Consider the following 24,372-nt stretch of genomic DNA (forward strand, 5'->3'; position numbering starts at 1 on the left):
GGGAAGGGCCGGGATGACGCAGGTTTTGCCGTGAGTGCGCGGAGCAGATATGCAAAATAAACAGAGCCGTCTATCCAACTGCGGATTAAATCAAAGCTGCACCCTCACATCTATTAACATGAGCAAAACCCACAGAGGCCAAACACATACCTGTAGGACATAGATCTGTGAGGAAATGCACATGATCACATGTGCACGTTCACATGTGATAAATCTATAGGGCACTGCTGTGTGGTTTTATACTCCCGCACCCCCGGTCTGTGTTTACCAATGCAGATGGGCTTGGGCTTGTTCCAGCTCGGCTTGCCGTCTCCTCCCATGATGCAAGTGAGGGTTGGGTCTCCCTCCAGCGTGTAGCCGCTGTCGCAGTGGTAGGTGACGGTGGAGCCCAGCTTGAGGTCGGCGCCCGCCCGTGTTCCGTTGCGCACCACGCCGGGCTCGAAACACGACTCCCTGGGGTTCTCTGTGGAGGGAAGTAACGTGGCGGAAAATCAGAGACAGAAGGGAACACAAGTCAATGTACAATAAGCTGTTTTTTTGCATAAAGCTTGAATAGAAATATGTCGAAGGTTCCTCATAATCTCGGTTTTCTTACTTCCCTCCTTTCCTTTTTTTTTTCTTTACTCTGTCGCTTTCCTCTCGCAGTAAATATATCTCACTGACTGCCACTTTCCTCTCTAATCCTTGACGGTGTCCCCTCATCTGTGGCTGCTGGAGGTATGTATGGCAGCAGAGACAGACAGGCAGCTGATTGAGAGTGGCATTGCTCTGGCCCAAGGTCTGCTGACTGCACACAACTGCTCCTCGCACAACACTTCACTGTGCAGTCAACTAGAGAAGACAATGCACATACGCAAGCTTTCTCTCTCTCACTCTCTCTCTCCACCCTCTTTCTCTCTCACCCCTCCACACACACACACACACACACACACACACACACACACACACACACACACACACACTGTATCCAACCACATATCAATCACCCCTCCTGAGGTCGTAAGAAAGATGTCTCGCTCAATCTACCATCACATTGTTCTTAGGTGGGGAAATGTGCATGTGAGGGGAAGCCTGTCAGTTTGGCACACTTCACACCCTCACAGCTAAAATAAACATAGGAAAAACGCCCAGAGCAATTTAATTCAATCTTAAACGCGGCCTCACAGCAAACTTCAATATTTGATGATTGAATACAAACACACACACACACACACACACACACACACACACACACACACACACACACACACACACACACACACACACACACACACACACACTGCTTGAAGCAAGGTGAGTGTAATGTTGTCTTTTGTTTACTTTTTGTCTGGAAGAGAACATTTTAAAAGCCTAAACTATCTCAACATCAACTACTCAAAAGCAAACTGTAAATAGTTCACATTTTTAAAGCATTCTATCACATCAACCAAAAAGCCATGTCACCCGTTCCAAGGTTGTTGTTCTTTCTTTACAAATACATTGAAAGTGATTTTTCTCGTACATGTTTCTTCATTCAGCCATTTAGAAAAGGGTTTAGTTTGTCGCATCGACAACAAACTCATGCTTTTATTTTGTGTTGCTACGCTTGCAACGATCAAATGCCCTTGGTGCTCTTAAAGCAACGCACACACTCCCTGCTAAATCTTCTGTTTGCATAGTGATTATATCACCGGCTTTGCCTTATGGAAGTTCTAATCATTTATTCATGATGTACACGATGAAGCTTGATGCCTATAGCCTCTTAAGCTGGGAGCTGGAGACCCGCTGACCAGACAGGATGCTGCCCTTCATGGTTGAGCAGCGTGCTGAGGCCGGCCATGTGGCCCGCTCTGTCTGTCTGTCACCCAGGGAAACTGCTCCAGACAGGTTGGGCCCTTTCATCGGCTGATTTAAAACTGACCCTCTCCCCGCAGCCGCCGACCATTTCACCACCGCACCTGGCACGGGACAGCGGAGGCGTAATGGATGTAGCCGGTATTAGCTCGGAACTGAGCCGGGGGACAAGCTAGTTTTGAGAAGGTTGGTTGCCACGATGAAAATGGGTGATTTACCTAGAATGGCACTCAGAAGAGCACATATCTCTGCCCAGGTCCAACAGTCTCCTTATTAAACCATATATAAATTCACCAGATCAAGATTTTTGGACACAAGTCATCAATATCAGACGTCTAGTAAACATTTTCATCAATATTTATTAATTATTCTCCGAGAAATCAATTAAAAAGTTAAAAATAACTTTGAATCTCGCAACGATGAAGGAGGTGATAATAAAAATCCTGGATCTGCCCCCTGATCCAGATCCACACTAAAAATTAGTTTTTCCCTGATGCATAATCAACATTCTTCTACTAAGTTTCATGAAAATCAGTTTGGTAGTTTTTGCGTAATCCTGCTAACTTACAAACAAATGCTGATGAATACAAAACCTCCCTGATGGAGGTTAATAGAAAATACATTTCTTTAGCTCTGTGTGGTGAGAATCTTTCCTCTGAAATTTTGATAAAGCACAAATCTTCAGCTGCCCGAATTTTTCACCTTTTTATTTTCATTTAATTTCTCATTTGCTCAGTGAGAGAGAGGAGGGATACTCAGGGAGGAAGACGTGGACAGAGGAGGAAGGAAATGGATCATAGGAAGTAGCTCTTTCTTTTTGCCACGAGACACAATGGTAAAGAAAGTGAACAAAAATCCTGATCTATTTCACATCCTTCCACCAGGTTTTGTATTTTCGTAATCCTGCTCACTAACAGAAAAAAACAAACACGGAGGTAACAAGCCTTGCCCTGTGACATTTGCGAGAGAAAACAGACAAGAGACATTAACAGTTTGGGAAAATCCTCAAAGGGGCTCTGATAGCGTGAAGCCGAGGCACCCGCTGAAGGTATTGGATTAGTAAGAGATGTCAGTGTGTGGGCGTCGATGTCTCTGTCTGTGTGTTCAAATGTGGCTCAGGCATGGAACCCCTGTCTCCCTGCATGTTGCCCACTGGAGCCAGCGACACAGAAACACAAACACATAACGATTGCTTAGTTAAGAGGCTGACGGCCCGACCAAACGCCGGCTGTGCCAACTCGTCAACTCGCCGCTTCCCCCCCTGACCAAACGCAAACCGAAACCTGCAGCCAAACGCGTTCTCGCGCCATGTTGTTTGTCTGAAGCCGAGGAGGTAACTTATGTATTATTTGGTTATGCTTCATTAGTGTGGAGAATTGAAAGCGGGGAGAGGGGAGGGTTTTTTTTCCTGAGCCACACACTGGGTCCATCTGCTCCACCAGATTGGCCATACAGTATCACACACACAGTATCACACACTGCAGTAAATAGTGCTGGGAGTGAGTTAAGGGGTAGACTCTGTAACGCGGCCCCGACAAAAGACTGTGTGTCCATGAATCAGAGGGCTGTCGCACGGGAACAGGTAGCTTTTTCAAAAAAAATCTTTCAAATTGCTTGTGTAGATGAAAACCCATCTGGACACCGGCCAAGAGACAAAGAGCCCGGGGTCGATCTGGAATTGGTTAAACGTCTGATACCTTAAACAGCTCTAATTGAGGCTGGGAGATTTAGGAAGATTTAACAGTGTTCTCTCAAGCAAATCCCTTAACGAAGACACTCCCGTCTAATTTAGAGCTTGTTGTAGCGTCCGTATATTTGTCAGGGAAAAGGCTTCTAACATACAGGCGCTGAGGCCTGAGCGGCTGAAACACAGAAACGCAGACGTCTCATGTCGTATGCTCGCAAACAACTGGCCCCTCTATAAACGCCTGTGATCATTCGGTGCCATGTGTGCAGAACAGAGTGCCACATGTAAGCAAATAAATTAGAGTCCCCCCCCGAACAACATGCTGCGGTCAGCTAAGCTTAGACATGAGACAACAGAACGCTGTTTGCTCTAATTCATTGGAGAAGCCTTTTGTGCCGCTGCAAAGCACTAATCAAAGAGCTTAGGCACACATGCTGGCAGCTTTTCATTTTCATAATTCTCTGCGTTAGTCAGCTACGAGAGGAGGCGCCGATCAATAGTGACGCCCGAGCAGGCCACGGCACAAATGGCAGGGCGGCGATCGGGACGCCGCGGCGCAGACACCCTGTTCTTTTCTCTGAGGCAATTTTCACACCAGTAATCTCGCTCGCTTTGGACCAGACACAGACAAAGTTGAAAAAGAAACAATCTGCAAGGTCGATAAGCAGCAGAGGCTAAATCCATTCTAGCTGTGCCAGAGGAAGATTTTTTTTTAAACACGAGTTGCTCAGGGAATAAAACCTCATACTCTATTTAAAATCCACAATGGACTTGAGAAAAAAAACAAAAAAAATAGTGATTAAAAATTTAACACACGCAAACACGGACACACAAAATCCTATTTAGTTTTCTCCAATGTAAAGTACTCCCACCCCCCCCAAAAAGTTAGTTGTGCAAGCAAGAATAACCCACCTGTGTACTGCAGCACAAATCCATTGCTGCTTAAGGAGGCGTCGCTGCGGAAGGCCAAGAAGAGCGTGTTGGAGCTGCTCTCGATGCGCTCAGGAACGTCTGTGCCGTAGAAGCTACCCAGTAAAGGGCTGAGGGAGTCCGGCCCGTCATAGATATGCAGGAAGTCATAACTGGGCTCCAAGCTGAACCTAGAAACAGGCATCACATAACATAATGTAAGAGAGTAGTAACAACCGTACGCATGGAATGAATTAAAGCACAAGTATTGTGATTTGCAGGTTGGCAGCAATGATCAAAATGCTGTTGGATCTTACTGGTTGAAGCTCAGAGCGATGACATAGTCCTCTGTGACGGACACTGTCCAGTCGCACTCCCTCCCATGCGGGTAAGGCTCAGGGTAGTCTGGAGACAGGATCAGCCCGCTAGGTCCGGTCAGATTCCCACCACACGGAGCTGTAAAATGAAAGCAACTGGTTATAATTCACAGTCATAAATCCAACATCAAATTTGAAAGCTTTTGAATATAAACAAAAAACCCATTAGAGAAAAAATGTTGACTTAAAAGTAGTGATTTGCCTCAGTCTACCTTGTTCAATTAGTTCTTTATATGCATTATTTGTCCTTTCCCTTAATTTTGATAGACCCAGGGATAAAGAAACAGGAAATGTTGTCATCATGTCGTCCATCTTTATACACAGTCTAAAGTTAAAGTGCACAGGCAGCGGGGCTACATCTCAAACCAACCGCTGATAAAAAAACAACGTGAGAAGAAGGAACAATGAAACAGCAGGAACAAAAGCGTTTGTGTTGGAAAATAGACTCAAATGAATGGCTGTGAATATAAAGTTTGCAAATATATGACAGTAATTAACCCACATCATGATCTCCTGCTGCATGTTGTGTGGTGTCCCTGCAGGAAGTTGTAGCGACAGATGCCTAATTGAGACGGAGCTGATGCCTGTTGTCACTGGTTCCCGCACGTTCTCACACGCAAGTGTCAGAGAACTGAACTGCCCGAGCCCGGCACAAAAAGAAACGATGAAACTAATTCTGTTAAGCTCTAATTAAACAGGGCAGATAATTAAAAGGCCTCAGCTGCCACGGCTAACTACGTTACGTTGTTTTGCGGCAACAAGTGAGATCGTATAGACCTATAAATAATATATAGGAGACTAAAAAGAGTCTGTCTGAGTGGTCTGTGTTATTAAGGAAACGGGATAATCAGATCTCTGTCTGCTGCAGTGATTGCGGGGAAAACGTCTGGGGAACACAGCAATCGGGTTTGCCACTTTAGATTCACTTAAGGAGTCCGTTAAGTAATCATGTTAGGAATTACCACCGTCTTTGGTAAAAGTCAGACCAGCAAGAGAGGTTACACCGTTTTCTAGAGATGATACACTTCATATGATAACTTTTACTTTTATACGGTTCTCCTCTGTCTTTGCCCATTATGAAACATACGTAATGAGAGAGCTCACTTATGCATCTTGTTATCTTGAAAGATTAGTCTCGATTCAGGCGTTTTGAAAAATGGCAGCAGTGTATTTATTTAACTTCCCCACTTGAACATTTCAAGACCAAAACAAAAGTCTGTGGCATTGATGAAACAGTGGAAAACTCTGTGTGTGTGTGTGTGTGTGTGTGTGTGTGTGTGTGTGTGTGTGTGTGTGTGTGTGTGTGTGTGTGTGTGTGTGTGTGTGTGTGTGTGTGTGTGTGTGTGTGTGTGTGTGTGTGTGTGTGTGGCGATACGAGTACCTGTGCACGTGGGAGGGTCCGGCTGCCAGAAGAAGCGGCCGTTAATCTCCGTGCATGTGATCCTGTTGAACCCCTGCAGGATGTAGCCAGGATCACACTGGAACGCCACGTGGTCCCCGGGCTCCCTGCTGTCTCCGCTGCGGGTGCCGTTAGTGGGCATGCCCGGGTCATTGCAGGAGGTTGCGGTGGAGACTGAAGGAGGAAGACGGAGCCCAGTCAGTGGAAAGGACATGGAAGTGATGCTCAGCTACAAGATGATGAAGATATTATTGTCATAGTTCACAATTAAACCACCGAGTGTTGACTTCTCTCTCTCTCTCTCTACACAACGTTTCCTTTACCTCCCTCCCTCCCATCATCCCTCCTCCTCACCAGAGAACTGCAGAGCGAAGCCCTGCTTGCTGGTGAAGAAGTCGGTGGTGAACTGCAGGCTGACGGTGTTGAAGGTGCTGTGAGCGTCGGGCGGCAGCATCGAACCGCTCAGCTCCCGCAGCAGGACCCCTCCGTCCTGGGGCCCGTCCCAGATCCGGAGCACGTCGTGGACCTCCTCCGTGTGGAAGACCAGGAAGTGCAGACTGTTGAAAAGACACAGAAGAGACGGTTCAGACGCCATGACAGCTGGGAGACAACACTCCCTCTGAATTTACACTTTAACCCTCACGCATGTCCCCTCACAATTCAGCCTTTATAGGGCGCAACCTCAGGCAAACAAAAGCGGTTTATTTCCCCATAGAGAAATTAAAAGGTTGGCTCTGAATACCACCTCCTATTAGCTTTTTAATGTTGTTCAAACAAATCTTAGATCCTTTTAATCGCGGCTAATTGTAACCAATACGTTACAGTGTTTCCATGAACAGCTTTATTGAAGAGGAAGATCTAGGCTCCATTTGTTCTGTCACATAACGTTCGACTGGGGATTCAGATGGTGTTTGCTGTGTTTAGAGACTAAAATTAGATATAACGACAACAACAACAGAAGCAGAAGGTAACAAAAAAAAAATTATAATAATAATATCCAGGCAATTTAGCAATACAATTCATAATTGCTTAAATATACAAAAAGATAGTTAGAGCCAAGGAGGAGGAAGTGAATGCATTACATGGAACTGCTGGGGATTTAGAAGAATCAATGCAAATAAAAAATGTGATTAAAGGAGACAATAAGAACGGAGGAAAACTCCGGGCCGAGTATAAAGGAGGGAAACAAACAGCATTCAAAGTGAATCACAGACCAGCTTTGAATGGATGTTCCACAGTGTCAGTCAAACAGACATGTCTGCCACGGCATTTAATAGTTTCAGTCTAGACGTCAGGAAAACGATGCTGTCAAAGTATCTTCCCTTCACTTCTTGCCGAGACAGCTGTCAGCCAGCTGGTAGTCCACTGGATGGGAAAAGCACTGCGGTTGTGTACATGTATATGTATTTGTGTGTGTGTGTGTGTGTGTGTGTGTGTATATGTGCGTGTGTCAGCCTGAGTGCAGGGGACTCCTAATGTATTGCTTGAAATCATATATGTGAGTTTGTGTAAGTACTCGCTTTCGACAGGCTCAGCAGGACTAAAAGTACAGACGGTGGTATTTTAGACTGAGGGTGACGTTGACATGGACTCCTCAACATAAAGGGAAAGATTTCTGAGCTTCTTTATTCTTTGCAAATACATATAAGACATGATACAAAAAGAAGAAAAACATGCAAGCTCATTCAAATGACATCTTTGATTTTCTGCTTCCCTCTGAAACACAGATCAAGGACAAGTCTTGCATGCTGTCAAAATAAAAGAATACAGTGGAATGCATTGAGACGAGTGTGCGTTCAAAGTAAAGGAAGCACTTTAGTGTGTCGAGCTGAATCCACCTGCTTCACACAGAAATAAAGCATCAATCACAACACGTGTTTTTTTTTTCCTTTTCGAGTTCATAACACCAAAGATAACTGACGATTCAAATATTCTCCGTCTTGTGTGCATTTAGTGAGAAAGTATATCAACCCACAGGTATCCAAATATTATGGCTTTTGTGCTTCCATGGTATGAACAATCATATCAAATGTAGTGAGTTTAATTGAAAATCTATAATGGAATCAATTTAATTACTCAAACCACTTTCCTGAAACTCTCCCTCTTGTGTCAATATTTTTAATTCGATGCAAACAACCGGAGATGTTCTGAAGTTGCTGTTATAATATAATATTATTATAATAAAATAATAAAACTGTTTTAATAAAATAGACCTTAAGTTAATTATTTTAAATAGACAAGTCTGTGAACCTCTGTACATTCCAGTATTGTGTCCACCAGCTCCAGCTCAGCTTATTATAAACCTGTCCAGTGGTCATTTACTCAAAATACCATTTCACATTCAATGAGTTGAATGGTGATCTCTTCCCCAGTCATCCAGAGGAAATCATGGCACTTTGTGTGCTGTTAGTGTCCTCATCGCTCTGCACACACACACACACAGAGCCTTGAGCCAGGGATGATGCAGAGAAGAAACAGCAACCCACCGATACGTCGGGTTTTAGCAACACGTTCCCACCATCTCTGCATAATTGGTGTCAGACTCTGATTTCCATACCGTCTGATGTGCGAGCTGCAGCCAGGGGCCACTCAACAATGGGCTGTGCGTGTGGATACTGTACGTAACCTACTTGACAAGTCCTGTCGCTGCGCTTGTGAGCGAAGTGCATGGGGAAAAAACAAACAGATGCCGACAGGCGATCCAGCACATCCACACAAATGTGCACTGATAGGTAGAGTTAAGGGGTGTGATGCATTACACACTCGAACATGAGCATCCGCGCCTGCAAAGCGGCTGAGGGAGCAGAGACATGCGTGCATACAGTGCACACATTAACCTCCTTATCTGTGTGAAGCAGCGCATCACATGTTTCCAACCTGCATACAGCTCTATTGCTTATATTCATGGAAGCACTGAAGATGCCTTGCAGTATACAGTTATCATTCGAAGCTCAATACAATCTGTAAAATTGCAAATGGAAAGCAACATAAAACTAATAAATAGAACATGTTGGAGGAGATAGAAAACAGAGCAGGCTCTATCTATTTACATATCCTGAGTATGCTGGGGGGCCCCCGCGCTTGAATTAAAAGACTCACAACTGTGTTTTCTCTGAGGCACAGAGAATCAAACCCTGAAGTTTGTGGTCAATTAAAAGTTAGCGAAGAAAATCATTTTGTTTGTTTAGAGTGGTGGCAGCATTGAGAGTGGATACAAAATCCACTCAGTGCTTTAAATGCAAAATACAGGTATGCTGGGCTTCGTTCTAATCACACATCATTCACACGGGTCGGGGGGGCAGTATCTTGTCCGAGAACACAACCGGGATTCAATCACTGACCCACTAGTGGACGACCTGCTTTTCTTGACCAACTACTGGTTGTGGTGGACCCTGAAATGCACCAGTAGAAGATGGCGGTTCTTCTTGGCTTTCGTTTTTATCTGGTAATTTGTTAAATCACATCTATATTAGATACATCAAAACATCATCTTTTCTGGATATATTTACACATACTGTGTAGAACAAAAGTATGATGTAAATAATCTGCTGTTGACCAGACACCAGAATGTGATGGTGAATATTGCTAGAAAAGTTAACCGGTCAAAAAAAAAGATATAACATAACATAAGTCCTGTTGAGCTACAGAAACAACACGATTAAACTCTGATAGATGTGGCTGTGACCTCATAACGTCCGAGTTAGCTCCTGCACTTCCACCAACCAAAGGTTGACGTTCAAAACCTCCAACCCTGTCACGTTAGCGCCTCATGCAAATGCTGATGTGAAACCCTCAGGTGTGCAGCCCCCATCCTCCTACGCCCCACCTCCCCACACTCTAGACAGGAGACACCGAGGCGTTTCGCAGGATTTGCCACCATGAATAAAACAAAAACAGCATGTTTTGTAATACATGTACAGGTGTGTACCATCCCGCGGAGAATATGAATCTGCATATGTGCAGCCGGCGTGCTCACATGTGTGTACGCACACAGCATTGAGGGTGTGAGTGAGCATAGAGGACGGGCCTGGGGATTTGCATGAACAATGTCGGAGTCGAGCTCCAATCACGTGTATGGTTGATGCTGACATGCTGAGAGGTCTCGTGTTCTAATGCAACTTTCATGGCTGCCACGGCATCATGTTCTATTCACAGATTTGAGTGTTGAAAGGAGGATGGGAAAAGGTGGGTGGAAAGAGGAAGGAGCGCACCAGGGGAAAGCAGAAGGTGAGGGGAGGAAACGAAAAAAACAAGCCCAACGTTCATGGCCACTCGGCCGCCCGAAGACGAGGATGATGGCAGGAGGATAAGAGGTTGATGGAGAGCAGAGGAAGCTCTGAAGCATGGGGGGGGGGGTTTGTGCCGAGCGCTCGGATGGATGGGATGGACGTGGGCTGCATGTTGGGATAATTGGTTCCTTTTATACAAGATCTTAATGGCGTATCTCTCCTTGTCACTTTCCAAGAGCGAAGGCTTGGCAGGGTGGCAGCGGTGAGATGATAAGAGTGAGAGCGAGAGGGATAGAAAAAAAAAGAAAAAAAAAGATGTGGATTCTAGCACATATAACTCATATTGGAGATGTTGGATGCACCCAATCCTCTCGGTGGAGATGGAGACCCCGCTGCCATGGCTACCTCTAGATCTTGCGCGGAAGAGAGGGCAGTGTGTGTGCTAGAGTTCACAATTGTTTAAAAGCTTCACGGATTGTCGTCAAACTTCATTTCAGAGGAAAGACGGAGAGCAGTGAACACTTTCCAGTGGGCAAAGTCGATTTAGAGCTAACTCCTGCACTTAAAAAAATGCTTTGGGGGTTGGGTGGGCTTGGGGGAGGGACACAAGGGATGAATTAAACAACAGGTTTTTTTGAAGAGTGGAATTACTGCACGTCTCACCAAGGAAAAAGGAAAATGTGGGTCTCGGTGCTCGGTTAGCGTTTTGCGGAATCATAGAAAGGCGTGTTTTGAAGTTTACGGCTGAGGGCTCTCCTTTACACTTGTCCCTCTTTTAATGAGATAAAACAGTTCAATCAAGTGTCAGAGGAATCGCTGCGAGGAGGCGGGGGAAGAGAGGGATGGAAGAGATTACTCAGGTCTCTTTTGACTCTGCCTTAACTGTTCTGTATTCATACGAGAGAAATAAAGAGAAATTGGGAGCAACGAGACTCTCCGGCATGAATACAGAGCAGTGGAGCTGCAGTCACGAGTCCTGTGGGGAGTCTTCACAGTAGGTGTGTGTGTGTGTGTGTATGAGGATGATAAACAAGTGTGTATGTTGGGGTGCTGTATGGATGTGCGTGTGTGTGTTTGGGATATGAGGGGATGAGGAAGAAGAGTGACGATCGCTTGCAGCCGCCTGCTCGTTCACGTCTAATTGAGATTGCGTGTTTGAAGCCAATCTGACGCTGAGAGCCAACCTCCTCAACGTGTGTGGATGTGGCCTCTGTGGGACCGTCCCAGTGGGATCATTCATCAAGGCTGACTGAGACACACCCACAGCACGAGACCTTAAAACACACCGAGCACAGCAGACGGTGTAACCGGCGTGCGGCAGCGGGGGGGCTGCTTCTCTTTGACACCTGAATAAAGTTGTGCTCACGGCACTTTTTTGGTCAGGTCAAGTGCTGAGAGGCACATGATGTAATGTCGTGTAAGCTGTGCTATCATACGGATAAAAGACAGTTCCCAATTACTTTCTGGCGGCAGGAGGTGTGAAAGTGGGAAATGAATCAGAGAGAAAAAAAAAGCAGAGGTTAAGGAAACACACACTCATGCATTCGAACACACACACACGAAATGGAATTCTTTTTATACACATTTATGTGCATATGCATTTGAGACTGAGGGTGGTTTTGAGATAGAGCATGACAAATGCGCTAATGGGTGTTGAACTGAAATGGGAAAGTGGTGTATGTGTCTCCTGAAAGGAAAAAATCCACCTCAAAAATAATGTTGTTGGTTTTTTTGAAATTGTATTTTAGAGCTGGGATTTTGTCATATTTGAACAATTCTCTCCTTATCTCCCATTTTGTCCTACAGCTTATATTCCCGTTAAAGTTGATGTCTTCAAAGAAACGCTTGTGCTCCTCAGAGGCAATTCCACCAAACCAAGAAATGTATTAGGACACAGTAACAGTACTGTACTCCCTTTGCTGCCAAAACAACCTCAGTTCTTTGTGGCATGGAAGAAGTTGGAGACTTTCTATGTTGCTCACATCATTTCTGCAGAGTTGCCAACAGCAACGCTGACAATCTCCTGTTCCACCACCATCCCATATCCTCCATTGATTCATGCTACTGATGCCAGATTGTGACCCTGCGTGCCTCATCAGACGAGGCTACGCATTTCCAGAGAGCGGTTACCGGAGTTACCGCAGCCTTTCTGTCAGCTTCATCCAGTCCGGCCATTCTTCTCGGAACTCTCATCGACACTTTTTCATCCGAGGAGATTGGCAGCTTCGGAAACACTCTAACCAGCTAATCTGGCACTAACAATCATGCCATGGTCAAAGTCCTTATTCCCCATTCCGATAAGAGCTGTGAGCATTACCTGAATCTCTTGACCTACCCTGTATCTGCATGATTTCATTGATTGCCGTGCTGCCGCATGATTCGCTGATTGGATCATTGCATGCAGGGGTAAAGGTGTTCCTTGAATAAACGGCTTTACTATACCAGTGAGTTTTTTGGTTGAACATTTAAATATGAGTGATATGTGTACTGGTTTAAGTGTAGTCCGGGTGTGTGTGGAGATTAAAAAAAAACAAACAAAGCAAATCAATAAATGAGGATTTATGCAGCTCCACTGTAATGTACTCGAGGAAAAGTTCCACCATGCACCTTATAACACCTTATAAGGTCTCTCTGCTCTGCACACACTGTCTTAGTCCTATTGGTGCCTTGTGAACAGCAGTCGGTCTAAACAGCACATGCATTATAAACCCCACTTCATCACCACATTTTAAAACCCCGCAGCTCTCAAGTAAGCTTCTTGCTTAATGCTAAATACCAATTTTTAAGATGAATAAATATGGCTTCATTGTGCAGTGTACCATGTGCCCTAAATCCCTCATTTGATCTCTGTAGGAGTACCTACTCAATGTTCCATTGGTGAAATGGATCGTTGCCTCCATTATCATCCCTATTCCTTTTATCTTGTTATTATCTCTTTATGGCTGCATTCCGCTCTCTCCCTCCCACCCATATACTTCTGTCAATAACTCTCAGCAAACCAGTCCATCGGCATTTTAGATGTCTTCTGTCGCACGGCACGACTCCTGGTCTCGCGCAGACCCAGCGTGGTTTGATTAGTGTGCTACCTTCATCTGCAGCATGCGATACACAAGGAATCCCTGAGCTAATGCATTGCAAATTCCCCTCAATAATGAATTTGCGTGGGTAGGATCAAAGGCATGGATATGGAGCGTACCTTGCAGAGGAATGCCTGGGACCCAAATGCAGAGAAGGCACTAATGAACCTAAACTAACACTCTTGGGGGACCTGGGAATGTCAGATGCGCGAGTTATGAGACAACATCCACACTCCAATACATCCATGCAGATGAGCCAACCTAAATGTATAATGGATTCAGAACTCTGAGGTGCAGTGGACCGAAAACTATATACAGTGCAGTCATAAAGTCTTCGTATATGCATTGTGATGCTTTGGACCTAAAAAGCACCTGAAACAACCGAATACTAAAGATGGCGGCATTTAGAGCATTACAGAGCGTTACCAGTACTGAAACCAAAAGTCTGCTACATTCTTTACAACAGATATCAAACACTTGTGTCGGAGAATGACGTCTATAGACACAACATGTATGTTGTGAATACATAATGTTCAATTATGAACGTGAAAGTTAATCCAATTTATAAAGAGAAGAGATTACAGCCCTCCCACTTAAACCATCTATTGTGTTCTCTGCCTCTTTCACACGTTTTCTGCTTCTACACATGTACTCAAGGATTTAACTGCAGTCTCTGTGAGAGCACTGCGCCCTGAGCACAATCCCTTCAAGTACACTTTACATGTCAGTTCTGTCCCCTGGAAACCACAGGACGGAGCGCACCGAGCACGTTTGCAATCATTAATGGATGGACTGTTATTGGTTATTTCGATGTATGGATTACAAAATAGGAATAAACAAATGCATGCAGAGGTTATGCAAAGAGAGCAGGAGGGCAGATCGTTTTCCCTGAAATTCATGAAAAGTCAATAGTTTAAAAGCTGGACTTAATAAAACACATTATGGGGGATCTGCTGACTGTTACATGACATGAGCCCATTTTCTCTGTAGGGTGAGACCAAACAGGAATCCATATCCTTGCACAGCCCATGACAACACTCAACATACCACAATACCCCAAAGTCTTGGAAGCATCCATAGATTCCACAGGATGCAGTTTGGACGATGGACCGTTGTCTGTTTTGCTGTGATGCCACCGTAACTCTGCCTCTCATGAGCAACTAAAGCACCTGTACAAGTCCAACTCGATATATACGACAATAAATAAATACAGTGCTAGAGCACGAACTCGAGTGGATTAAATTGGCTAACAAAAGGTATCAACCGCCACCCTGAGCCAAAAACCATTGCAGGATCTCGCCGGCTCACATTTCATCAAGTTCAGGAAAGTAAAGGCTGTAACGTCTGTAAGCCAGAGTTTGCTTGGAGCACTTGACTTTCTTTGGTGTCGTCTAAAAGCTGGAGGGTCTAATGTGGCATTTCCCCTCACTCAGTAGTAACTCAACCACTGGCCAACCAGCAGCTGACCGAAGATTGATTACACAGCAGCCTGTGAAAGTGATGAATACCACTGCAAAAAAGGGGGGGCTAAATTGGAAGTATATTGAAAGGTGGTAGATTGAAAGAAAGGCTGGTGGGAAGAAAAAAAAAAAAACAGTGTAATCAGGAACCTAGAAAGCATGAAAAAGGAAACAAAGGAGTGTTTCTCAAACCTAATAGTGCTTCCAGGGGCGGCCTCGATGCTCCACATACAGTGCAGGTTGTGCTCATAGGGAGCTGGGTAGCCCGGAGACAGGATACGACCGGAAGGCTCATCCTTGATGGTGCCCCCGCACTCCGCTGGGGAAAAAAGAGAACAGACAGAGAGATTTACTGAGGCGAACAAGGAGAGCGAGTGAAAGCAAAATGAAAGCTCGTCAATGCTCTTAAAGTCCAATTAATAAGCAGAGGCGGCGAGGATATACCAGGAACCGGCATACCAGGAACTGCATCATGCCACTTCCAGTAAAGTGCTTCACATCGCTTTCCACTCATCGTTATTAATTACTGACATAGCAGCCATACACTCAAACATGATGTGTTCTTGTTTGCATCTGGAGAAGGAGGGAGAGCAGCCAACTCAATGCACTTTAATATATATATGTCTTTTCTTGGCTCAGCGACGGCAAAATCGCCGTCTCAACGATGATCTCATCTCGTTGCCTTTGAAAACTGATGGGCTCGTTGACTGAACAACACAACATCCAATATATCAAGTCAGGTTCGGATATTCCAGCGCGCGCGGCGGTTGCGGGCGCGGAACAGAAGCACGGTTGCCGTAATGGGAGCTGATATTAGTATCTACTGGGCAATGTGAAAGGCGATAGATCATAACAGCACGGAGGAGGAGTTGTCATGAATCACCAGAGGACACTGAGCATGTTTGCCGGTGTCACTGTAGTACTCCTAGTAGTCAAGAGGATGGTTGGAGTCTCATGTCACGGTTTAACATGGTTTAACAAGCTACATCTAGGACACCACGAGGTCAAATCAGCTGCCAAAATATTTTGTCAAAAACTGTTCAAGGAAGGGAGGGGTTCTTTTTCAGCCTGAAGTGATGAATTGCCATCAGAAATGATCTGACGCTGAAAAGCAATTGTCAGGCCCCCTTCAATTATCCACCTAGCGCCCTAATCCAAAAATGTGAATGGAAAGAAATGAGAGAAAAGGTTCCTCGACAACATCGGGTTTGAAGTGTTTTTGTTCGCACTCTGAGGCCATCTCAGCTGACAGGAGGAGGGTGAGAGTGCTGCTTTTCTTCGCCCTGAGAGGAAAATAGCTCCTTCAAAAAAAAAACGGGAGAAGAAACGGAGGTCTAGGAATCATACTGATGATGATGGCGATGACGACGGCGGTGAAATCCATCTGTGTGTCGAGCGAGCTCTGTACCCAAACACACACACCCACAGACTGGCAAGAGGGAAGTATAGGAACTAACTGGATTACCATAAAACGCAGACAGAGGGTTCGACAGGGACGAGCTGTTGTTTTCCGTGCACAGACGTAAACATTTTGACACCTTTCATTTAACAAACGCCCGTTCCCCTTGTCTGCGGTCTCTCTTTTGTTTTTCCTTCCCTCTTTTCTCCTCCTCTCTCTCCCCCTCACCACCATCATTATACGTCTAAACAGCAATAATCACCGGAGTTGGCCTCCGATCATTTTTGCTGTCAAAGCATAAACTCCTAAAAACCTCACACTCGCCCACGTAAACACACACTTATTGTAAACAGAGTAAATGCTTTGTTCCAGACACGATTTTAAAGATATTTGCTTTAAATGTCTCAAAAGGAAGAAAAGGAGGACGGCAATTTGTGTGTTCAAATTGGCCTCTGAATGATGTACAAAGGCCTTTAGTCTTAAGGTATTACTTTATATAAGTATTTTCTATTTGTTATTTTTCAAGTTGTTCCATAGTAAAACGGCCAATCAGGTTTTACTTTCTAAGTTCGAGCTGTTTAAGTGAAACAAGTTCATCCAACTGATGACCCTTAGACCCTTGAGAATCATATGTAATGTTGGTTTGACATTAATGTGTGGAAATGTGAAGTTATATAGAAAACACTTAAAAGCAGTTCTTTACACTGGATAAACAGGTTGATTTTAAGTGTAAATAAAACACAACCCTGTAAACACCTTAGTGCCCGGCCTGCTCAGGGATTCAACCTTGCAACCTCCCTCCTCTGTGACTTTCAGGACGTCAACTCTCTCCGCTGTTTTCAACTCAAATTCCATCCTCCCTCCCTCCCTCCCTCCCTCCCCCGGATGCCGCACCACCTTTCATCTGTGTTCGGCGTGTCCCTGCTGCTGGAAAATAATCCCACCATTACAAACACAAGCAGTCCCGAAATTCACTCTGTCTGCCGGGCTATCATCTGCAGAAGAAGGGGCACGGCGAGGACAAACGCGTTCGGAGATACACAGAATGCATGAATGTTGTTTATACCCCAGACATGAAATTACCTGTCAGTCTGGGATGAAAGGGGAGCCGAGCAATATTATTCTAATCACCTTGGCTGATGTTACAGGGCACCGTTCTGCCCGCTTTCCTTACCGAGCTCGCGACTGGTTTCTGAGAGTCTCTGTCAAGGATGTCACCAAGAAGCAGAAGATGCAAAAAAAAAATGAAAAAATTGCTTTGGGTTTGTTACCATGACTCCACATTTACCGTGTTCATGGTTTTAATCATTCTGAAAATAAAGCTCAGCAGGTTAACGGGGGATGAACTCAAATCAGATGGATGCACCGTCTCTTTAACTTTTATGGAGAAAGGTTTGATTCAGAGTTAATTGTGGAAGTCTGCTCAGCTCGGAGAGGTCAGGGTTAAGCACCTGCCCATGAGCGTTGGTGTGTTGTAAATATAAGAAATGTCAGTATAGTAAAACAAAAAGGGGGGGGACTTTGCCTGCATGATGCAATATGAAGATGACGAGCTACGCAGCAAACAATCATTTCTGAGGAGATAACGCACTGAATAAGGTGCTGGGAAAGCAACCAAATGAATATCCCCAAAATAGCATCGCTAAAAAAAAAACAATCCTCACAGCTCCTTTAAACCTGCAGCAGCGTATTCACATTGTTGTCGGAGAAGGAACTAGGTCAGATTTTTTTTTTCTTTCCTTCAAAAAAGAAAACGGGGTTTGGATTAGCGGTGATGTGCCAGACAGTCAAGCAACCGCTAACGAATACTGTATTGTAATGTTATACAACACTGCTATTTTACATAACCTTACAAGTTGATGGACTTTAACATAACACAATCTCGGCAAAGAATTTGCCTCAGGGGACGACGGCTGATATGCTGGCACTTCTGGCATAGACAGTGGCTTTGCAGGCCAAGACGCCGTCGACTGTTTGCCGTACACTGTTGAAGGACGACTATTTTCTTTTATCATGAGTCAAACGTTTGCCCTCACGAAACACAAACAGTGATACTTTGACATTTTGCCTGATCTCTAATAAAAGCTGTCTTCATGTTTGGTCAGAGACTCCTGACCCTAACACCTTGTCCCTCCCCTACAGATTCAGCATATTCTCATGCGGTTTGGGAAATTACACTTTACAGAATTATATATCAATGATGTAGGTACACGGGATGGTGCAGAATAACTATCAACATTACATTCCATAACATCCCATAATGTGCCTGACATTACTACATTTAGTCATGGACTACAACAAAAATAGTTCTGAAGCACTTTACTTGAGTATTTCCATTTTATGCTAATTTACACTTCTGCTTCCCTACATTTCTGTGACAGCTTCAGCGACTCATTAGTTTGACATAAAGATTTTTTTAAAAAACAAAATGCCCTATAGAGCTTGATGAGTTGTTTACCATTAAACTACCGACAGTGTGGACGCTCTTTGGGTACAAGCTGGCCTGCTGCAAGATTAAATTGCCGCCCACGCGTTCATGCATTTTAATCAGAATCATAACGATGAATATATATAGTTTATATATGTATAAAACATATAAACCTTTTGCATTTGGGTCATTAAATGCCTGTTTACCTTTCAAATAGCCTACACTCTACATGTAAAGGTTTGACACGGCCGCCCAGGTCGCCCACATTGTCACACCCTCCTCCCCTCACGTGTCCCCCCTCAGATCTTCACTGATCTCAAGAAGGCCCCCCCATAAAATCCAACTGTAGCGATGGACATTAGACAATGCAACACTGAGATAACAAAGGAACTAGAATGCAAGAGCCAATCAGCAGCATCCAAAGTGTATGGCACTGCCTCAGGAGATATTTGTCATCTTTTATTTGTTTTAATTTGGTTAGAAACATTATCAACATGCCCCCCCCCAATCTTTCGCTGTGTTCTCACATGGGCTCATTCGGACATTATCTGGATTTTCTTTAAGAGAACGTCGGCAGCCTCTTACTTGGACATTTGCGTTCTCCCGCCGGAGAATGTAAGGAGATTATCCGGAGTTCAGTACATGTCAGAAAGCAGCTTTAGAAGAGCATCGGACTCACCAAAGCAGATCGGGAGGGGCCTGTCCCATGCCCTCCTCTCCCCCCTCAGGCAGGTGAGCGCCTCGGGGCCTTTCAGAGTGTAGCCCGGGTCACAGCTGTACGACACGGAGCTCCCTGCAAAGTGACCTTTGTCCTCCTTCTTGTAGCCAAACTGGGGAACACCTGGGTCCTCACACTTCACCAGCTCAAAACCTTGAGAAGAGAGTGGGAGAGGGAACCAAACAAGTATTAGGAGGGAATCGGATAAGAATGCGTTAAGGGGATATTTATGTGGCAGAGGAAACAAGAAGACAACAATGAATTAGCAGATTTAAGATTGGCTGTAAATACGAAATGTAAAGTAAGGCGGGTGCGTTTGTTTGGAAGGAAGACAGCGTTACTCACTAGTGAAGTGCAGCTCAAAGCCTTTACTGGTGTTATCTGTGTTGCTGATGAACTCCAGCCACATGGAGCTGGAGGTGGAGTTCAGGGTTGTGTCGAGCAGCTCGCTGCCTGTAAACAGCCCCAGCAGCCGAGCGTTGTTGCTGCTGCCGTCAAAGACCTGTGAGGGAGAGAGAGAGAGAGAGAGAGAGAGAGAGAGAGAGAGAGAGAGAGAGTGGGAGGAATTAAGATGATCAGTTATGCACACATAGAAATGCTAACCAGGCTGCTTCTCAATTCAGGGGCCGTATCCTTTGCACGTTGCATTTGAAGACCGATCCTAACCTTCCATCCCAGAGAAACGCAGGCTCCAATGGTTGGTTCGTACCTGGGTCGACCAATCCCAGGATTCATTGCGCTTCGGTGACAAACCGCTTTTCAAAGAGGTAATGGTGCCGGCAAATGACGAGACGTCCAGCGTTTGAGTGTCACGCTTCAACTCAACAGAACAGATAACGCGACGCACATTTTGTAAAAATCAAGGGGCATTAAAACTTTCCCGTCATGTTCAAATTCGCCTCTGTTGCTAGGCAACAGCATTCAAGGCAAGACGAGCTGGTGGCGCCTATCATGGCAAGCATGATCATCCCAGACCATCTTATTTGGGTTCAGCCTCCCAAGGACGCAGCCCCTGAATTGACATGCAGCTACGGAGAGAGGGTGTATCTCTCCCAACCCACTCACTTTGAGCATGTCATCCTCCTCCAGTCTGAAGTCCCGCGCCCGGAGCTGGATGCCTTTGCCGGGCTGCGTTTGGATGGAGTAGATGCACTCGTGATTGTTGCCATAGTAGCCGGGGTAGTTGGGTGAGAGCAGCACCCCTTGCATGCCCGTCACGGATGAGCCGCATTCAGCTAGAGAAAAAGAGAGGGAGCGTAGCAAGAGACAGACAGAAGAAGAGAGAGGAGGAGAGAGGAAGGGAAGAAGAGGAGGTGGTGGTGGTGGTGGTGTTGGAGAGAGCAGAGGACATGTCAATCGCTATATGTTTGAAACTCAGAGGGAACTTATTCATGCCGTCATGCAGAGGGAGACGGGAGAGGGGATGGAGAGAGGGGATATGGCCACTGACTGCACCTGAATGTTGAGTGGCACATCATCATAATCACACCGCAATCTGAATATGATTAACAGCGGTGTCGGCTCTATTTGAAAATCACCTTTTTTCCCTGAATCGAATCAGGGAGAGAGTGACAAAAAGCGAGGAGGGTGGGATTCCATAGAAAACATATCAGAGAGAATTGAAATGACCACTATTGTGCGCAGAATGTGAGCTTCACGAGTGCGGCAGGGTAAGATGAGGTGAGGTCTGCTCGGAGGGGGGGGAGTATAGAGAGGTATCAAGTTTCTGATATAAGGCTGAATATAGTAGATGTGTGAAAAGGAAGAAATATGTCATGACTGTCATCCTCTAAAGGTCTGGATTCATCTAAGAGGGGAAAAAAAACTGAACGCTACAATACTATAGAAAGAAAAACGAGGCAGTCGACTGAATGTTAATACATTTTTTTGCCGTTTTGTATTTCACAGGAGCGTAAAAAAACTGAAAAAGAAACGAGAAAAATATCAGGAATTATTTGGTGTGACTTGAAAATGTGTATGACTTCAACTGTAATTACTTGTTTCCGACGCAGTGTTGAAAGCTTAATGCCTACAAATTACTTTCTGAGTTTATGAAATAAAAATAAAACTGTGCAAAATATCCTAAAGAAGTAATTAGTAGTAGCTCAGTGCCGTCTCCCATTTGCAACTACTGTAAGTGTGTTAATAAGTACGTCAATCATCATGAAAGTCTGTGCTTTACCTACCATTAGTACCATTAGGATGAATACATTCACAACACATCCATCGGAGCATCAACACACTGACCTAAATCCCTGCAGTTTGATCAGTGATGTTTTCCGAAGACGCCCGCAACGAGCAGCGTCGATAATTAACATGTTTTCAACTGCTTAATGTCGTCCTCATTAGAGGTGCTGCTCTGTGTAATTTGGACAAAGTCAAAAGGGCTGATTCTGGGAAGCTATCCAATGAGCAGACAAAAAAAGTGGGCGTACGGAGGGATGGTAATGAGGAGGATTGAAAAGGAAGTGCTTCATCGTCCAAATGTTTTTTTTCTACACGTCTTAATGAGTGGGTGTTAGTGAGAGGGGCCGGTGTGGCGTAATTGTGATGGAGACCTCAGGGGGGAGTGAAAAAAAGCCAAAATAAAGCATGTGACCACCTACCAACACACCTTGGCAGAGGGGAACTCCACACCCGCCTCCTGCCCCCTAAGCACACCACCCTCGCCGGACCCTCCAGACGGTAACCTGGGAAACAGGAGAAGATGAGGGCATCGCCCACGCCGTACTGCAGGCCCTTCCTGGTGCTGTACGGTGGGATTCCAGGATCCTCGCATGGCTCCAAATCATACTCTGGCAGAATGAAAAGAGTGTGAATGCACATTAATCCTAATAAACTGTATTTATGCAGCTCTTTTCAAAACAGTGTTTTACAAGATGGAGCAAAGAAAACATTAAAAAACAGTTTAAATGTCAAGCAATCATTATTCAAAAGAAGCCGAATATAAGAAAAGAAATATGAAAGAATTAAAATAATCAAATAAAATAGGGGTTACAATAATGCCATTTAATTAAAATAGGTGTCATAAGGTGACTCAACAGATAAAAGTCAGTTCAGAGCACAAGATCCATAAATGCACATTAATAAAAATATGTTTTTTAAAGCGTTTTAAAAAGGATAAGGAGTCAGCCAGTCTGATCTCCTCGGGCTCCCTGACAGAAAAAAATAAAGTCACCCTTGGTCCTCAGTCTAGAAATAGTGATGATGGGTGTTTTTTCTTTGTACTTGCGTTTATTACCAAGACTACATGCCACTTCCTATAGTGTGTAAACATGTAAATTTAACCAATTACTCCTTCTGTCATGTTTTAAAAGGCTCCCTAAACTGGTTCCACATTTGACCTGGAGGGTTAACCATGTTTTAGTAAGTTGAATCGCCTATAAAACCAATTTGAAGATTTTTTTTTTAAATCAGGAGACCAGACGTCATTTATTACATTTATTACAGCACGATGTGCCTCGGGGCGTCGGAAGTAATGAAATCTTCACATCATTCAACCTTTCATCTGTTTTACAACTGTTTTTTTTCCATTTGTCCTAAAAAGCTAAATATTTTTTGGGGAAAGGAGGCATTTTAAAGTGTCAGCGATGTTATATATTTTTACTTAGATGTTTATATCAGGGGGGCATTAGGTAAAGGACCATTCATCCTTCATCCTAATAAATTTCTGCAAAATTGATTAACTTCCCTTGATGTTAACGCTTTCAGATTTCACTCTCAAGTGCACGTAATTACATAGAGACACACATTGATGATTATTTTTCTCCTCGTCTATGGTTGCTCTCTCCTAAGCCTGCTTTTCTGTTTGTGTCAATAACCTATTGAAACAGACTCCTGTGATTAAAGGGGTCACAGAGTCTGATCTCTTCTCCGTAACGTCCACTCTCAAATTGCATCTAAGTCTCTTAATGTTCTGATCCGTCTCAACCCCCCGATCTCCTTCTCAGTCTCTTCTAAACACTTCAAGTTGCTCTGTGGCGCGGTGAACGGCACCCCCGGCCCTTTTGAGTCACCGAATCCCTCTCACCGGAGAAGGTGATGTTGAATCCCTCGTAGGAGACGGAGAAGTCGGAGAGGAAGCGGATCTGGGCCGTGTAGTTTCCGAACAGGCCGGCGCTGAGGGGCGACGGCAGCGTGGAGCCCGTCAGCCTCCACAGCGGCTGAGAGAAGCTGCCGTTCTCCGTCACCAGCAAATGGTCGTGAGGGCTCTCGAGGTGAAACGTGTGGAAGTTGAACTGGACACCTGGAGGAGAGAGGAAGAAAGAGCCGATATCAGTGTGTGCTACTGGTAATGTTCTTCAATGTTTGTCCTCAGGAAAAGTAAATTGAAAGTTTTTGTGCTTGTCTGTTAATGTAAATATATGCAAATAAATATATTGCTGTTAAGCAGTTGCATATAAAACATTGCATTGATTCCCCTTCTTTCTCACCAAACACATTACACCCACGCCGAGCGAGCATCTGCAAATGAGGCTGTGTCAATTCAATGCGAGTGCTCTATCAAAGGTGACGTGACCAGAGAGTCGTCTCGCGGTGCCTTCGCCGCAGGCCAGGCTCTCAGCCCTCCAGGCGCCGGGACACAATCTTGTCCGACAAAGTAAACAGGCCTCTCGGCGAGGGGGAAGTGACATTGTCACGGAAATTGAATTTGACTGCTGCGTGTGTTGACACGGAACTTCACCGCTAACCTTTGCCATGGGAGGTCTCGATTATCCAGGTGCAGTTCAGGTTGTGCGGGTAGAAGTCTGGAAAGCCAGGCGACAGGATGGTGCCGACGTTGCCTTGGATGTAACCGCCGCACAAGGCTGGCGAGCAGAAGCACGCCGGAGACGAATGGAAGGAGAGAAACGAGA

At 44.9% G+C, this 24,372-nt stretch overlaps 1 protein-coding gene across 1 annotated transcript in view; it reads right to left on the reverse strand.

The window, feature by feature from the left end:
• Window positions 1–24,372, reverse strand: part of csmd2 (CUB and Sushi multiple domains 2) — a 247,752-nt gene that overhangs the window by 73,591 nt on the left and 149,789 nt on the right. The window contains exons 21-32 of the mRNA XM_047344263.1: window positions 24,208–24,324; window positions 23,547–23,762; window positions 22,123–22,311; window positions 20,582–20,751; window positions 19,862–20,018; window positions 19,478–19,669; window positions 15,164–15,290; window positions 6,560–6,762; window positions 6,188–6,379; window positions 4,747–4,885; window positions 4,433–4,620; window positions 269–463 (exon numbers count right to left, since the gene is read on the reverse strand). Coding sequence (XP_047200219.1) covers window positions 269–463; window positions 4,433–4,620; window positions 4,747–4,885; window positions 6,188–6,379; window positions 6,560–6,762; window positions 15,164–15,290; window positions 19,478–19,669; window positions 19,862–20,018; window positions 20,582–20,751; window positions 22,123–22,311; window positions 23,547–23,762; window positions 24,208–24,324 — 2,085 coding nt within the window. The remainder of the gene's footprint in view (window positions 1–268; window positions 464–4,432; window positions 4,621–4,746; window positions 4,886–6,187; window positions 6,380–6,559; window positions 6,763–15,163; window positions 15,291–19,477; window positions 19,670–19,861; window positions 20,019–20,581; window positions 20,752–22,122; window positions 22,312–23,546; window positions 23,763–24,207; window positions 24,325–24,372) is intronic.

This window comes from Hippoglossus stenolepis, chromosome 17, assembly GCF_022539355.2.
Source record: "Hippoglossus stenolepis isolate QCI-W04-F060 chromosome 17, HSTE1.2, whole genome shotgun sequence".
Lineage (NCBI taxonomy): Eukaryota > Metazoa > Chordata > Actinopteri > Pleuronectiformes > Pleuronectidae > Hippoglossus > Hippoglossus stenolepis.